The sequence below is a fragment of the Rhinatrema bivittatum genome, chromosome 4, assembly GCF_901001135.1.
Source record: "Rhinatrema bivittatum chromosome 4, aRhiBiv1.1, whole genome shotgun sequence".
In the NCBI taxonomy this organism is placed as follows: domain Eukaryota; kingdom Metazoa; phylum Chordata; class Amphibia; order Gymnophiona; family Rhinatrematidae; genus Rhinatrema; species Rhinatrema bivittatum.
Window position 1 is genome coordinate 406907831 of NC_042618.1, and position 17364 is coordinate 406925194.

Here is a 17364-nt window from a genome sequence, read left to right on the forward strand (position 1 = left end):
TTACCACAGTTCAAAAGGACTGTCAAGGATACACAAAGCGAGGGAATGACACCATTAATTCCAGCAGTGGAACCAAGCGTGGATCTCTACAATACTGGAGAAAATCGGATACAGCATGGGCAGTTTCAGTTACGCTTATTGTGGCTCTAGCTCTTGAACCAGATAAAGATTGGTTACTGAGACTTTATTTCCGTCACAGATCAGAGTTATTTTTTTACAGTTTAAAGTTAGGATCTTTCCAGATGTCTCGAGGCAGACCCAAAAAAGGCGAAGATTATTTCTCTTGATGCGGCCGCAGGTTCAGCAAATAGGGAGTATTTTCTTTTTGAAATTTCCATGCAAGTGCATGATTAAGTATCAGAATAATTCTTATATTTTTTATGATCCCTCTCATTTAACCCAGTTTTTGATTGGGAAAACTCCTAGTGCTGCCGATAACCTCCAGCTGTAAACATACTCGTTGTTCCCTTAAGATAGATAGTATGACTGCTGTTTGACTATTCTTTCCTTTGTTATTTTTTTTTGGGTTGGGGATTGGATCTCCCTCTAATTGAGGACCTGAGTATATATAGTTTTTCCTATTCTATGATTGTAATAGTCTATTATCTTTTCTACTCAGTCTCATATTTCTGTTCAAGATTATGTCTTGTATAGTTTGAAAATGCATAAACATTAAAAAAAAAAATGAGCTCAGTATGCTGTGGCGATTGAAAAAGCAGACAAATGTTAGACGTTATTAGGAAGGGAATGACAAATAAAACAGAGGAAGTCATAATGTCTATCGCTCCATAGTGAGACCACAGCTTGAAATCTGTGTGCAATTCTGGTTGATGCATCTCAAAAAATGATGTAGTTACACTGGAGAAGGTACAGAGAAAGGTGATCAAAATGATAAAGGGTATGGAACTGTTCCCCTATAAGGAATGGCTAAAGAGGTTAAGCCGATCAGCTTGGAGAAGAGATGGCTAAGGGGGGGATATGATAAAGGTCTACAAAATCATGAAAGGACTTAAAGGGGTAAATGTGAATTGGTTATTTACTCTTTTAGATAACACAAGGACTGGGGGGGGGAGGGGGGCTCCATGAAGTTACCAAGTAGCACATTTAAAACAAGGCAGATATGTAGCTGAGTTTAAAAAAGGTTTGGATAAGTTGCTGGAGAAGAAGTCCATAAACTTCTATTAATCAATTAGGAATAGCCTCTGCTCGTTGCCATTAGTAGTATGGGATCTATTTAATATGTTTGAGTACTTGCAACTTGCATTGGCCACTGTTGGAAACAGGATACTAGGCTTGATGAACCCTTGATCTGGCCCAGTATGGCATATCTTATGTTCTTAGATAATCAGCAACTTTGATCACCTCACTTGTTGTTCCTATTTCCAGGTTGTTTACAAATATATTAAAAAGCAAAAGGTCTCAGGGGCACTACACTATTCTCCTCTCTCTCTTGGAAAAATTTACCATTTAGCCCTACTCTGTTTTCCATCTTTTGACCACTTAGCAATCCACAATATGAAACTGACCCTATCTCCCATGACTTAATTTCTTAAGTCTCTCATGAGGGACTTTGTCAAATGATGTGTTTCTGGATTTCCAGAAAGCAACTGGCTCCCCTTTATCCATTTTTTTTTTTTTTTTTTTTTACATTCTCAAAAAAAAAAAAGAATGTAGCCAATTTGTGAGGCAAGACTTCCCTTGGCTAAATCCATGTTGCCTTTGTCCCGTTAAACTATGCTTACCTATGTTTAGCAATTTTGTTCTTTATGATAAATTTCTACCATTTTGCTTGGCATGCACATCAGATTCATTGGTCTGTAGTTTCCTGGATCACTCCTTGATCCCTTTTTAAAAATTGGTGTTACGCTGGCAACCCTCCAATCTTCAGATACCATAGACAATGTTACTGATAGTTTACAAATTTCCAAAACAGGTCTGCAATTTCATTTCTCAGTTTTTCCAGCACTCTGATGTATACTATCTGGTCCAGGTGATTTGCTACTCTTTCGTTTGTCAATTTGCCCTAGTACATCTTTTTCAATCTATAACAATATATGCTGTGCTTGCAGAGGACTTATATTTGGAACTTAGGTCATGCTGACATATTAAATGATCAAGATCTAGACATATATTGCTTACTCATGCAGACTCTGTATATAAGTCTGATTGTATGTAGTGAGAGTCTGCTCAAAAGTGTAGTTTTTCCATGTAATATTACATTGAAAATAAAAGTGGTAACAGATTTGTCTATTTTTGTGGAGGGAAGTCTTAAAGCCTCCACAGCATGTGTGAAGGATTATACACAAGAAAACCCCCATAAGTCCTTAAAGTACCAGATCCAGAGATCTGGTCCACTCCACCTTAAACCCCAGACAACAGGGAATCATGGTCTGGGTGGAGCTTGCTGGGAATATATATATCTAGCTAGGGCCAGGAGGGAAATGGAGACCCCAAGGAATCCAGAGAAGGTCCAGAGCGAGAGACTGTATTATACTATTTCTTTGTAAACTGCAAAGGAGTGCAGAGCTCTTTCCTGTTTTGTCTGAGTATTAATAAAGTTCATGCTAATAGAGCCAGAGCCTTGCCTGCATTTATTCTCGGCCATTCTGACCACATGCAGTGCAACATATGTCGTCATTTCAGGATCTCTGAACTAAGCTTACATGGCCAGAAACCCATGCCGAACAGAGAATTTTTTTGTTTCTTTTCTTGTTTCTGGGGCCTAGTGACCTCAGCTACAGGGAGAGAGACTTAAAAGAAGAAAAGTCCCTCTCTTTAGGAGGAGCTAAATAGTAAGTCAGTGTTGAACAGGCGGGATTTTTTTTCTGTAAGAAGGTGGCAAGTTGCTGTCTAGGTGTTCCCTGCAAGAAACATTCTGATACCAAATCCAGTAGGCTAGCATGGAGTGAGCCTTACAAGCAGTCATTGAGGAGCAGTGTAGACCCTGAATGAACAACTTAGCCAGCAGCTGGCGATTGTGAACAATCAGCAAACAATACTGAATCACTTAGCACAAACATTACAAACTACGATTACACAGCCATGGCCCTCCACCTCCGGTTCTCTAAGCTGAAGATAGGGAAGGACCCGGAGATCTTCCTGAATAACTTTGAAGTGTCCACCTGCTTGATGGGGTGGCCAACTGGAACACATACCTGGCAAAAATCTCTAATTAAATCTGTTATCAAGCAAGGTAAAAGTTGCTAAGCAGTGCCTGCCTGCAGGTTAAATTTAGGACACAATCAAGGCTTTCATGTAAGAAAAGACAACATCAAACCTTTGAGATTTTAGCACAAAGCAACCAGCTGCAGGTTTACCCACCAAGAAATAAAGCAACACTTACAGGTAATGATCAGAATCAAACTTTGCATCTTCAGCTTCCAGTCGCTTCTGTCTGCGTTCAGTTGGAGATGTTGCATCTGGATTCTTTAGGTCAATGACATCACTCAGTTCATCCTTGGAATGCAGCAGCAAGGACCAAGAAAATATAAGGCTGTGTGTTAGAATAATTACATCCACCTATGCTGTGGCAACCACTAGCTATAAAACCAGGGGCTTCATAACTGCTAATAAACCTGGAATATTAAAAAATACAACATATTTGTAAAACTAATAAGCTTCCAATTAGATTCTCATCATTCACCTTTCCTAAAATGCAATTCATGAAGAAAAGGCAGAGACCAAAGCAGATTCATTAGTACTATAAATTTATAGCATCTCTAAACAAATAGGATGGCCTAACATTTCATAAACACAGCATCTGAACGTGTGGTCATTCTGGGCTGGAAGCCAGCAACATTCAACCATATATTAGCACAGTGCGCTACTGCCAGCATGAAGGATTCTCATCTCCCATGGCAAAATGCATCATGAACAAATGTTACAGAAATTTTCACCTGTTAAATTTTCTTTCCATTCATCTTGCTACAACAGACTAGTCCAGTCCAAAACAGATGGGTTATGTTCCCCTACCAGCACATGGAGTTTGAGCACACAGATTTCTCTTGACACCACTCTGTATAGGTGAGGCAGAACTGAGAAAACACAGTTTTTACCTTGAGAAGTTCTGAAACAAACTACAGTCATGAATTATAAGTTTCAAATGTTTTTGGAGAGAAAATACTTTTATATCCCACTACCTGTCCAATAACTGTGAAAGAGGAAAAAACAGAACAAAAGGACATGAGGGTTAAGAAAGAAGATAACAGGCTGAGAGGGTGAAATGTTCTTCTGAAATATATACGTCTGACCAATAGCATCCTATGACTAAGTGGCCTTACTGCCCTGGAGGCTCCTGGACCAATGTAGCAGTATTCATGGAAAGAAAATTAACAGGTAAAAAATGTCTCCTTTCATTTCATCCTGCTACACCAGTCCAGTATAATCCAAAACAGATGGGAACTATTCAAGTCCAACTGCTTAGGAGAGGGAAGAAGTAAAGGCCACCTTAAGAACCCCAGCTCCATAAGCTATGTCTTTGGTAAAAACATCTAATCTGTAGTCTTCACAAACAAATCTAAGGATGACTAAGTAGCCGCCCTACAAATGTCTTCTGGTGCAACAGCAACCACTTCTGCCCAAGATGACTGCGCCCTAGAGGAATGAGCGTGAATCACCACAGGAGCCACTAGCCCTTGAGCAGATATGCTGAAACAATCATGCCCTTGATCCACCTAGCTGCTTCACTCTTGCACAGTGCTACAAACAGAACAAACAGCTTGTCTATTCTACAAAAAAAAAATTAAAAATTTCCAAATATCTGATCAGCACCCAAACATCTAGAAATCTCAGAGGCCTATTACTTCGACACTCGTTCCTCAAAAAAAGCCAGCAAAGTAACAGACATTACACCTTTGGTATAAAGGAAGGTTTAGGATGAAGGTACATAGTTGGAAGCAATGATTAAAAAGGGATCCCTGCGAAAAAGAGCATGAATCTCCAAAATACAGCAAGCCAAACAGACTGCCACCAGAAAGACTGTTTTAAGGTGAGATCCTTAAGAGAAGCATGCTTCAAGGGCTCAAAGAAAGCCAAAACCAATGCCCTCAAGTCTAAATTGAGATCCCACTAAGGAAGAAATAGTCAAAAGAAGGCTACAATCTTTTTACTCCTCAAAGAAACCAAGATACATCCGGGTAGGCCGCCATTGAAAGCCCTTGAATTCTTCTTCTAACAGGAGATAGCTGCAACTTGAACCTTCGGAAAAAGTGTTGAGACTAAGTGCTTCTTTAAACCTCCCTGAAAGGCAGGTTAAAACACATGGACTATCAGAACTCCAAGGAAAAACTGAATGTCTCTTGCAGAATGTTTTGTAAGCACACCAAACCTGAATATAAACAAGAATAGTAGAAGTCCTTCAGGCCTGCAGAGTAGAAACTATTAGAGAGGAATAGTCTCTTTTCCTCAGGCGAGACCAAGCTGTCAGATAAAATGGAAATGATCCTTCATCACAACTGTACACTGCAATACAAGCCCCAATCATCTGTCAAGTACAATAGAAGGTTGATCTGAAATCTCTTGAGATCGGCATACCATGGCCTCTGAGACCAATCTGGAACTATCAGGATGACTGGATCACTCTTCACCTCTATCTAATGCAGAGTCCTGTTGATTAGTGGCCAGGAAGGGAAGATATAATGGAGAAATTACTTACCTGATAATTTCGTTTTCCTTAGTGTAGACAGATGGACTCAGGACCAATGGGTATAGTGTACTCCTGATGTCAGATTGAAATCTGATCCGTCTCCAACTGCTGTCAGTCCTAGTACATATACCCCAGCAGGAAGTGCTGTTCTTCAGTATTCTCCTCGAAAAGCAATTGTGGACATGTGTGACTGAATAACTTGTATAACTTGGTTAACTTTATTAACTTGAACTGGTTGAATTGGTTATAGCTGGAGACAGTCAGTGCCCTCAACCAAGAACATCGACATCCGGTAGGATGGGTGTCCTAATTGGAGGGAAAGCTTGGCTTACCCGTGAATAACTTGCTCTCTGGGATGTTGCCCGAGAATTCCATGAATGATGGCAGCCATGGGTGGGATGCTGAGTCCATCTGTCTACTCTAAGGAAAACGAAATTATCAGGTAAGTAATTTCTCCATTTCCTAGCGTGTAGCAGATGGACTCAGGACCAGTGGGATGTATGAAAGCTACTCCTGAACCAGGTGGGAGGCTGCCCTTGCAAATGCTGTGTCCTCTTGAGCCTGAACATCCAGGCGGTAAAACCTGGAGAAGGTGTGGAAGGAGGACCATGTCGCCGCCCGACAGATCTCGGCGGGTGACAGCAACTTGGTTTCTGCCCAGGACACTGCCTGGGCTCTAGTGGAATGGGCCTTGACTTGCAAAGCTTGCCTGCTTCTACGTAGGCTGCTTCCCCTTGTGAAGGATGACTAGATGGTCCATCTTTCATACGGATTCAGACCTTTCCAGGTCTTGGACTAGGAGTCTGCCAACGTTGAGGTGGCGCAGGCGGATTCTTCAGAATCCTTATGCTCATCTGGCGATGGTAGCAAGACCGTTTTGGTTGAGATGGAAATGATACCACTTTGGGGAGGAAGGACGGGTTCCCGGGGTGAGTCTGAGGAACGGTTCTTGGCATGACAGTGCATGTAGCTCAGAGATACAATGGGCCGAACAGACTGCCACCAGGAAGGCTGATTTCAAAGTTAATAGTCGGAAGGACAGGCTGCGGAGAGGTCTGATGGAGGTTCCTGCTAAGAAGTCTAGGACCAGGTTGAGGTTCCATAGAGGCACTGGTCACTTTAGGGGTGGTCGGATCTGCTCGTCTCCCTTCAGGAAGTGGGAGACATCTGGGTGAGAGGCTAGGCTACCGTCCTCACTCTTGGTTCCGTAGCATGACAATGCAGCCACCTGTACCTTGGAGTTGAGAGACAATCCCTTCTGTAGGAATTCCAAAATCGTGGGAATTTTGACTAAGCATGGGATGATATTGCGATCCTCACACCAGGCTTCGAATATTCTCCAAATTCTTACATATGTTAGGGATGTGGAGAACTGCGTGCTTGGAAGAGGGTGTCAATTACTGCCCCCGAGTATCCGCTCTTCCTCAGGCGAGTCCTCTCAATGGCCAGGCAGTAAGAGAGAATCGAGCTGGGTCCTTGTGGAGGATCGGCCCTTGTTGGAGCAGATCCCTGTGTGGCGGTAGCGGCAGAGGGCTCCCTGTCAGTAACCTTCGCATGTCTGCATATCACGGCCTTCTTGGCCAGTCCGGGGCCACTAGAAGTACTGGTCCCTTGTGGTGTTTTATCTTGTGGATGATTGCGCCCAGCAGAGGCCACGGTGGGAAGATGTATAATAGAGAGTTTCCTGTGGCCAGGTCTGTACCAGGGCATCTATTCCCTGGGACTGAGGTTCCAGTCTGTGGCTGAAGAAGCTGGGCACTTGGGCATTGGACCGGTTTGCCAGGAGGTCCATGGTTGGTGTTCCCCAATGGCTTACTATCAACTGGAATGCTGTGGTTGACAATCTCCATTCTCCTGGGTCTAGACTTTCTCTGCTGAGGTAATCCGCAGCGACGTTCTTTCCCCGCGATGTGTACGGCCGAGATCTCTCGAAGGTTCGCTTCTGCCCACGTCATTAGGGGGTCTATTTTCAGAGACACCTGTTGGCTTCTGGTTCCTCCCCAACGGTTGATGTAGGCCACTGTTGTGGCATTGTCTGACATGACTGACTGATTTGTCTTTGAGTCTGTGACCAAACCGTAGGCAGGCTACTCTGGACTGCCCATGCTTCTAGACGATTGATGTTCCATCCCAACTCTTCTTTGTTCCATTGCCCCTGGGCGGTTAGCTCCTGGCAGTGTGCTTCCCATCCCCGTAGGCTGGCATCCATGGTGAGCAGGATCTAGATCTGTGAGGACAGCCTCACTCCATGACTCAGATGGCCTTCTTGTAGCCACCCTCGTAGTTGGGTCCAAACCTTGTCTGGGAGCTGGAGGCGAACGGTGTAGTTCTGGGACAGCGGGTTCCATCGTGACAGTAGAGTGTGCTGTAGGGGGGTCTCATGTGAGCTCTTGCCCATGGCACTACTTCCAGTGTGGATGCCATGAGGCAGAGGACTTGGAGGTAGTCCCATGCTGTGGAACAAAGCTCGCTCAACAGGGTTCGCAACTGGGTCATCAGTTTTGATCTCCTTGTCTGTGTCAGGATGACCTTGTCTTGTTTGGTGTCGAACCGAACTCCCAGGTATTCTAGGGATTGGGAGGGCGGCAAACAGCTCGTTTGTGTTGACCACCCACCCGAGGCTCTCCAGTAGAGTTTTGACTCTGTTGGTCGCCTGGTGACTTTCTTCTGGGATTTCGCCCTGATCAGCCAATCGTCCAGATAAGGGTGTACGAGGATTCCTTCCTTCCTCAATGTTGCTGCCACTACCACCATGATCTTGGTGAACATCCAGGGTGCTGTGGCTAACCCAAATGGTAGTGCCTGGAACTGGTAGTGATGGTCCAGGATCGTGAAGCATAGAAGACGCTGATGCTCTTGATGGACCGGAATGTGCAGGTAGGCTTCCAACAGATCTAGGGATGAAAGGAATTCTCCCGGTTGTATTGCCCTTATGACAGAGCGTAGGGTTTCCATACGGAAGTGAGGAATCTTCAGGTGGCGGTTGAACGACTTGAGGTCCAGGATGGGCTGGAACGTCCCTTCTTTCTTGGGAACGATAAAATAGATGGAATAATGTCCAGTATTTGTTGAGGGCACTGGTGTTATAGCCTCTAAGGCGAGTAATCTGGTCAGTGTAGCTTCCACTGCCGTCCTCTTGGAGGGGGGTCGTGGCAGGGGAATTCCACAAACTTGTCCGGAGGGATGTGGTGGAAATCCAGATAATATTCCTTTCGAATGATGGCTAGGACCCACTTGTCCGAAGTTCTCTCGACCCATCTTTGATAGAATAGGGCAAGTCTGCCCCCTATGGCTTCTTCCCTTGGAAGGGTCTGCTGATTTTCATTGTGGGCTGCGGCTGGGACCAGGACCTGAGCCAGCTCCCCTTTTGTTGTGCTTATTCCGAAAAGACTGGCTCCTGCCTGTGGGGTGAGCCGCTTGATATGCGCTTCTGTATGGGTTGAAGCGCTGTGATCCTCTGTCCCCTAGAAGTTCAGGGGAAGGGTCGCTGGTTTCTCTTATTCCTGTCCTCTGGTAGCCACAGTAGTGGGTATTCACCCCATTTGTTGACTAGCTTCTCTAGTTCGCTTCCGAACAGGAGGGTTCCCTTGAAGGTCATCCTTGTGAGTCTCGTTTTGGACGATGCGTTGGCTGACCAGCTTTGGAGCCAGAGGTGTCTTCTGGCCGCCGCCGCGGATGACACCCTCTAGCCGCAGTGCACACCAGATCAGAAGCAGTATCCGTGAGGAATGATACTGCTGGTTCCAGGGCTTCCCCAGGAGTGTTGTTCCTGGTCTGTGATAAGCAGGCATGTGTCACCATGGCACAGCAGGCTGCGAACTGTAGAGACATAGCAGAGACATCAAAAGACTGTTTGAGGATGGATTCCAGACGTTTGTCTTGGGCATCCTTGAGCGCTGCTCCTCCCTTGACTGGGATATAGTGCGCTTCGAGACCACGCAGATCATGGCATCCACTTTCGGGACATGCCAGGAGATCTTTGGCAGCAGGGTCCAAAGGGTACATGGCTGCCAGGGCATGACCCCCTTTGAACGTGGTCTCCGGGGCTTCCCATTCCAGGTCAATTAGCTGCTGGACGGCTTGTAACAGTGGGAAATCACGGGAGGTCTGATAGAGTCCCTCTAGGAGGGGGTTCGTCTTAGGTTCCCCCAAGGCACTTGTGCCCGGGATAGCTAGCTCTTTCAAGCTGTGTGTGACTAGGTCTGGAAGCTCGACCCTGGTGAAGAAACACCTTATGGTTCGGTGGGGTTCGGTCCCTGGGGGGGGGGGTTCCCCTTCCTCTTCCTCCAGAGGTTCTGAATAGTCATCCGAGTTGTCCGTGTCCCCAAAGGTGGGGCTTCTGGACAGTAGAGGTATTTCTTTGGGCATAGAAGGTCCTGGTATGTTGAGGTCCTCTGGTGGAGGCTGTGGCCGTGATATCGGAGGCCCCGGCTGCATGTGGACGAAGGTATGCAGGCCTTTGAAGAATTCCACCCAGGAGATAGATGCTGGGTCTAAATTAAGAGGCGCTGTGTCCCTGGGGAGTCCCATTTGAGGGAGACTCTCGCTGTGGGACGCGAGGTCCGGCGTACTGTTTGAGAAGCTGGATCCTGGCACTGGCTGGGGAGGGCCATGGGCTGAATCCCCCAGGGCCTTCTCATGCTGCGCAGCTCTGATGTGGCATGCTGGGCAAAGGCCCTGAGCTTCTTCTCCGGTGGTGCCATGGCTTGTGCGCGTAAAAAATACAGGGACCAGCCGGCCTAGTTATGCGCTCTGATGCGTCGAGGTTGTGCGCGTAAGTCGGGTGTGCGCTCAATAAGATGCGCATGCCGCTGTACGCAAGGGCCAAACTTATGCGCCCGGCACAGTAAGCGTGTGGTTGTGCATGTCGCTATGCGCACGCCGATGTGCACACGTCTCGCCTCTGTGCACACGGGTCAGGACAGCAGACAGGGCAGCAAACAGGTCAAGATGGCGACCACGCGGCCAGTATGGCGACCACCTCTGAGGGTCTCCACGTGGGAGGACCCCCAAATCTGACTGAGGCCTAGCCCTGCTAGGGCTGATCAACCCGGTGGCACTGGCGCTGACTGGCGACCTGTGCAACTCTTCGAACTTCGGAAACCGGAGACTTTAAAGAAGTTTTCTCCCTTACCTTGACTTGGCGTTTCCCGGTCTCGTTCCGGGCGGTCTCCGGCTGCGGGGGGGGGGGGGGGAAGAATACCTTCACCACCGCGCTCAAAGTTCACCCGCTGCCTCTCGGCCTCACCTGCTGCCGGGGGCTAAGTCCACGCCGAGGGTCGGCTGTCAGACCAAGGCCAACCTCCGAGGGATTGTGGAAATCACCTCTGGCATTCTCAACTGGGGGAGGGACCCAAGGGGTGTCACCGCAGGACAGCGGGGCTCGTCTGTAGAGGTAAGATTTCTTGTTTTGGGTTCCTTTGGTAAAATTACTCTAACGCTGTGCGAGCGTGCATAGAGTCCCTAACTGCTATGGAGACGGAAAATACTGAAGAGCAGCACTTCCTGCTAGGGTATATGTACTAGGACTGACATCAGATTGAAATCTGTCTCCAACTGCTATCAGGAGTTCACTATACCCATTGATCCTGAGTCCATCTGCTACATGCTAGGAAAGGAAGCTTCTCTTCCTGTTAAGGCTGGACTACAGCATCTATGCCTTCAGCACCAAACTCTCTATAAGACTGACCTTGGCATTCTTGTGAGTTGCTATTAGATCTTTGCGACTTAACAGAAGGGTTGTCGGGAAAGGTTTGTCTTTTTGTCAATGATACCAAAATCTGTAACAGGGTGGATAGCCAGGAAGGAGTGGAACACATGATGAGGAACCTAGAGAAGGTCGAGAAATGGTCTAAGGTTTGGCAGCTAAGATTTAATGTGATAAAATGCAGAGTAATGCATTTAGGATGCAAAAACCAAGGGAAAAGTACAGTATTAGAGGTGAAATTCTTCTAAGTATAAAGGAAGAGTGGGATCTGGGGGTAATCGTATCTGATGATCTTAAGGTGACCAAATAGGTGGATAAAGACGATAAAAGCCACAAAGAAGATGCTTGGCTGCAGAAAGAGGAATGGTCAGCAGAAAAAGGGAGGCAATATTGCCCTTGTATAGGTCTCTGGTGAGACCTCACTTGGAATATTGTGTACAATTCTGGAGACTGCACCTTCAAAAGGATATGAACAGGATGGAGACAGTTCAGAGGGTCACTACTGAAATTGCCAGTTGTCTTCATTCTAAAGCTTATGAGCATAAACTCAAAAAGCTACACATTTATACCCTAGAGGAAAGGCAAGATGGGGGGGGAAATAACAGAAACAAACATTCTAATATATCTAAAAGGTTTCATGCACAGGAGGTGAGTCTTTTTCAGTGGAAAGAAAGCTCTAGAACAAGGGATCATGAGACTGAAGTTGAAAGAGGGTACACTTAGGAGTAATGTTAGGAAATATTTCTTTATAGAGAGGGTGGTGGTGGTGGATGTGTGGAACAGTCTCCCAGTAAAAGTGATGGTGATAAACTGTATCTGAATTCAAGAAAGCATGGGATAAATACAGGGAAATCTCTAAAGTGATAAGAATTATAATGCTAAATTAACTGCATGGGCCATATGGTCTTTTTCTGTCATGTTACATGTTTATGTGAGGGAAACCTTACCCGAAACAATGCAATGGAAGGCTTCCTGGCTGAGCTCCCATTTCCTGGAATCATAATATTCCTGCTCAGGAAATCCACTTGCACACATTCTCTTGTCCCACATGTGACATGGATAAAAAACAACCATACCTACTGGCTCTTTTAGATCTATCCATGGCCTTTGACACCGTCAACCATGCAATCCTCTTAGACCGCCTTGCAGACATAGGCATCGCTGGTACGGCACTCAGCTGGTTCAAATCCTTCCTTTGCAACAGATCTTTCAAAGTAAAAATAAACAATGAAGAATCTCATCCGATCAACTCCAACTAGGGAGTCCCCCAAGGATCCTCCCTTTCACCAACCCTTTTCAACATTTACACCTTCTACCCCTCTGCCACCTACTCTCTAAGCTAAAGATCACACATTACCTCTATGCGGATGACATACAAATCCTCATTCCAATCACCGAACCTCTACAAAAAACCCTAAGCTTCTGGAACAGCTGCCTCCATTCAATCAACATGCTCCTCTCCAGCCTCAATCTAGTCCTGAACACCAACAAGACGGAAATCCTCATCATCTCCCAAGAGGACAACAACCTGCTCCTAAACGCACCAATCTCCATGCATTCCGCTAACTTCAATCACTCGCCCCATGTAAGATATCTTGGCGTTCTCTTGGATAACCAACTTAACCTTAAAAAATTTGTAAACACTACTAAGAAATTCTTTTTCAAACTGCAAGTCCTAAAAAAGCAAACACCTCCTACACTTTCACGACTTCCATCTGGTACTCCAATCCATCATCTTCTCAAAGATTGACTATTGCAACTCTCTTCTTCTTGGCCTTCCCGCTAACACCATCAAACCCCTACAGATGTTGCAGAACTCCACCGCCAGGATTCTGACGAACAAAAAAAAATAAATCACATCTCCCCTATCCTCTATAACCTCAATTGGCTCCCCAAATACAGAATTCTCTATAAAGTCCTCACTATAATTCACAAAGCTGTACACAAGCTCTCCCCTACTGAGCTCACCATCCAACTACATCTTCATAACTCCGTCAGATCGATCAGAAGTGCCTATCTAGGCACCTTATACACCCCCCCAGCAAAAACATCCTTAAGGAAACTAGCACTATCTACAGCTGGCCCCCCACAATGGAATACACTCCCTCCGGACCTCCATCAAGATCCATGTCTTCTCTCATTCAAAAAAAAAAAAAAAAACAAACCACTCAAAACATGGCTCTTCAAACTAGCATTCCCAGAATGAAGACTTCTGTTTTTTCTGTTCACTCAAATGGACTCTTACACCCTGGTCCTTAAATATGTTAATTGGACTTAAGTATTTAACAAGTTCCGTGAGTATTCATTTATTTATTAACTATTATGGTTTTTCTTATTTATCTCAACGGGCAAGTTCGCAGCCCCGGTTCTTCCTATTACTTACTTGTACCTCACTTTGTTCCATGTAATGCTCAAATGCGATGTTTTGTTTACTGTAAACCGGTGTGATTTGTAGTCTTTTCAGGAATGTCTGTATATAAAAGTTCAAAATAAATAAAGACACTGACAAGAGCTATATGTTCTTCTCTGCCCAAGGAAAAAGGAGGTTCATTCATTCCTCCAACACTCCTAGATTTCTGGTACTCCCCCCTGCTTGCTCACTATAGCATTGCCGGATAGCTCCCAGACAGCTTTCCCTCTGATCAACAGAAAGAAATGGCAGAGCCAGCCTTATTGCCATGGTTTCCAGCCTGTTGATAGACCAGGATAACTCCTCCAGAGAACAGAGTCCTTGGACACCTGATCCAGAAAATGACCTCATCAAATGGATAGACTCACATCCATTGTGACTAAAATCCAAGGAGGAGTCATTAGACTGACACCCGTCAAAAAGTTCTGATGGCACATCCACCACCAGAGACTATTCACAGGCAAGATGAAGCGAACTTCGAAATCCTGGAAATGGGGCAACCACTGAGTCAGAAGGGAATGCTGTGGGGGGGGGGGGGGGAAAGGGGGTCACATTTATTTATTTATACTGGGCAATTTAGAAATCATACATGTGATCTTTGCTCAAGGAAGCAGATCTCGAACAACTACCATGGAGCTAAGCAGCTGAAGATAATCGCAATGTCTTGGGACTTCAAGAGCGACAAACCTGTACACCTCACAAACCAGCTTGTTCACTCTGTCGGTAACTGCACCAGCACATCTTTATATTGAAGTATCCCCCAGATGCTCCAAATAAATGTGAAGGGATAAGCTTGCTCTTTAGAAGATTGACCACCTAGCCCAAGCTTTCTAAAACTTGGACCACTCTGCAGGGCTGGATTAAGGGGTAGGCCAACTGGGCAGTCATCCAAGGCACTAAACAATAGTGTGCTGAAACCTCACCAGCCTCTGTCCAGCTCCTCCCAGAGTACACTGCCACTACATTAATAATCTTCCGCTGTGTGCAAGGGGAAGAGCTAGATGGGAGCTGGTGAGATTACAGTATGAAGAGAAAAAATGGGTGGAGTGGGGGCACTAACATGTCTCTCTCTGTCCCTGCCACTCTGATGGATACCTGAACCTCTTCCTGATGAGACTTGGTCCTGATCAGTCAATAATCAAGTATGGATGAACTGACACTTTCGTGCCTCAAAGATGCTGCCACCATTACCATGACTTTGGTGAACATTCACGGAACAGTTACCAAAGGGGAGCACTCTGAACTGAAAATGCTTTTGAAGGATACAAAGACAGAGATGCTTTTCATCCTCTTGCTGGGGGGGGGGGGGGGGCGGGGAAATATGAAAATAAGCCTTCAACAAGTCTAGAGATGATAGGTACCCGCCCTGTCGAGCTGCCATTACCACTGAATGGTGAGAGAGTCTCCATTGAAAAGTGGAGAGATTCAGAGACTGCTGTTGACTCCCTTCAGATTGAGGATAGGCCTGTATGTCTCATCTTTATTGGTGCTCCTGAACACCATACAAAATATCTTGTGACACAGATTGTTGTTTAAAAATCCCCCCGAAGCAGCCAGACTGGCGAAACACCGGTCCGGGTCGGGGACTGTTCTTAAACATTGCATTCAACTGTCAGGAGTCACCGTGTTGAAGTAGTAATAAAATTTTCACATGAGAACTTTGACCAAGTGAAGTTTATGTGCACTTTTGGTGTCTATAATTCACAGTGCAGAGTGCACCCGCGCTCCAGTGTTTTCCTGGAATCATCTTTATTTGAAACCACAAATTAAACTGAATATAGACCATGACCCCTCTCTGAGAGAGGAACCAGGGCTACTGCATGTAACAGTTGAAGCCTCATGAGTACTGGTGGCTGAAGCACAGGAAGACAGAAAAAAAAAAAAGGCATTGGGAATGGTTACAACATTCCTAGATAGAGAGAATCCATCTGGGTTATGCTCCAACACCCACTGATCTGAGGTTATTCTGGTCCACTCCTACTAAAATTGCTGTAAGCGGCTGCCCACCAGCAGAAGCAGAGACTGAAACTGTTGTGCTTTACTGGAAGTCTGACTGGTGCCAGAGGAGGAAACCGATTCTGGCCTTAGCTTTCAAAAGCTCCAAAAAGGACTAAACCTCTTCCTCGCAAACCCTGCAAACACTAAAAAGGAGCAAGACAACAAGGTCTTAGGACTATATTGCCTAGAATCCCGAAAAATGGACTTCATCCTCTGCTAACTTGAATGAATGAACATGGCTTATTTTCAGGCAGTCTCTTTGGCTTTGAATCCTCCAGAGCTGCTCTAGATCTTCCCCAAACAAAAGCTTTCCCTTAAAGGGAAGCCTACCCAGCTTATACGTTGACCATGAATCTGCTTTGACTTCAGAACTGGGCAGGCGTTTCCTTGGCAGCATCACAAAAGCCATTGATCTAGAAGAAATTCAGAGATGATCATACAGAGCAGCAGCCAGGAAAGCCACAGCTGATTCCATCCTAGCTGCTGCTTCACTTTCAGGTCACCTGTTGAAGCCAGCACAAAAAATGACCTAACCACAAATAGAAATTTAAACAGGCAAAGCTGTAGATGTAACCAGATGTTTCAAAGAGAGCTTAATCCTCCTCCTACCCCGGGAATCCTTGAGATAAGTGCTACCCTCCACAGGAATCGCATCTGGAGGAAGGGGATACAACTTAAATTCTTCACACCTTTAAGACCACTTTCTGAAGTCTCCCATACTGCCAGCATCCTTTCCTACACCTCAGAATGTAAAGACAAAGCTTTGGTGAATTTGTGGTCCCCTTGATAATGGGGTCCTAAACCAGAGGCTCCTCCACCTTGGGATCTGATATCCTGAAGCAAGTCACCACCTAATCAGAGAGAGTTCTCTCTTTCCTATGAAACAGCCGAACAACAATCATCCTCCCTTCCTCAGAGGCACAGATGGCTGAGTCCAGATGATACTTGGCTCCTCCTGTGTACTTCAAGTCAGGGGAGGCAGAATCTGCCATTTCCCTGGGACATTTACAAGGAGCTGGGCTCCCCAGGAGAAAAATTAGTAGTCCCCAACAGAAGCCTTGTGCTTTCCTTCAGGCTTTTTGTATAGCACAAAAAGCTTGTATGTTAAAAAAAAAAACAACCCACACCCACTCCAGAACTAGAGAATTCCCACATTCCAAGGCCAAGTCCATGGTTAAGTCAGCCTCTTGATTGTGTTGCATAAATTAACAATGGCCACAGATTCTACCAAACCACAGCATACTAGGCCTTCTCCCACACAGGCTATAACCGCAGAATGAGTGACTGAGGATTTCCTAGTGCCATCTTGGTGCCCTTGGAGTACTCCCCCCCAGAATCTTTCCATTGCACACACATGGCACATAAAGACCCAGCCGGTGATAGTAGGCCTTCTGCAGCTACATGCTCCGCACTGGCAGCCTCGGTTCTGCTTTTCTTTTTCCATGAAGCCTGAATCACCCCCCAGCATGACTCTAGAAACTTCCAGTAGAGTACTTCCCCTGCTTGACCAGGAGGTCCTTTAACAGGTCAGTCTTAGTCTTCCCAAACAAAAAACTGACCAGACTTCTGTTTTTTTTGTTTTGTTTTTTTTTTGTTTTTTTTGTT

The 17364-nt window shown here is 45.6% G+C and overlaps 1 protein-coding gene across 1 annotated transcript in view; it reads right to left on the reverse strand.

Annotated features, from left to right (window-relative positions):
• Positions 1–17364, reverse strand: part of SHQ1 (SHQ1, H/ACA ribonucleoprotein assembly factor) — a 211025-nt gene that overhangs the window by 152723 nt on the left and 40938 nt on the right. Inside the window, 1 exon segment of the mRNA XM_029601091.1 lies at positions 3344–3456. Coding sequence (XP_029456951.1) covers positions 3344–3456 — 113 coding nt within the window.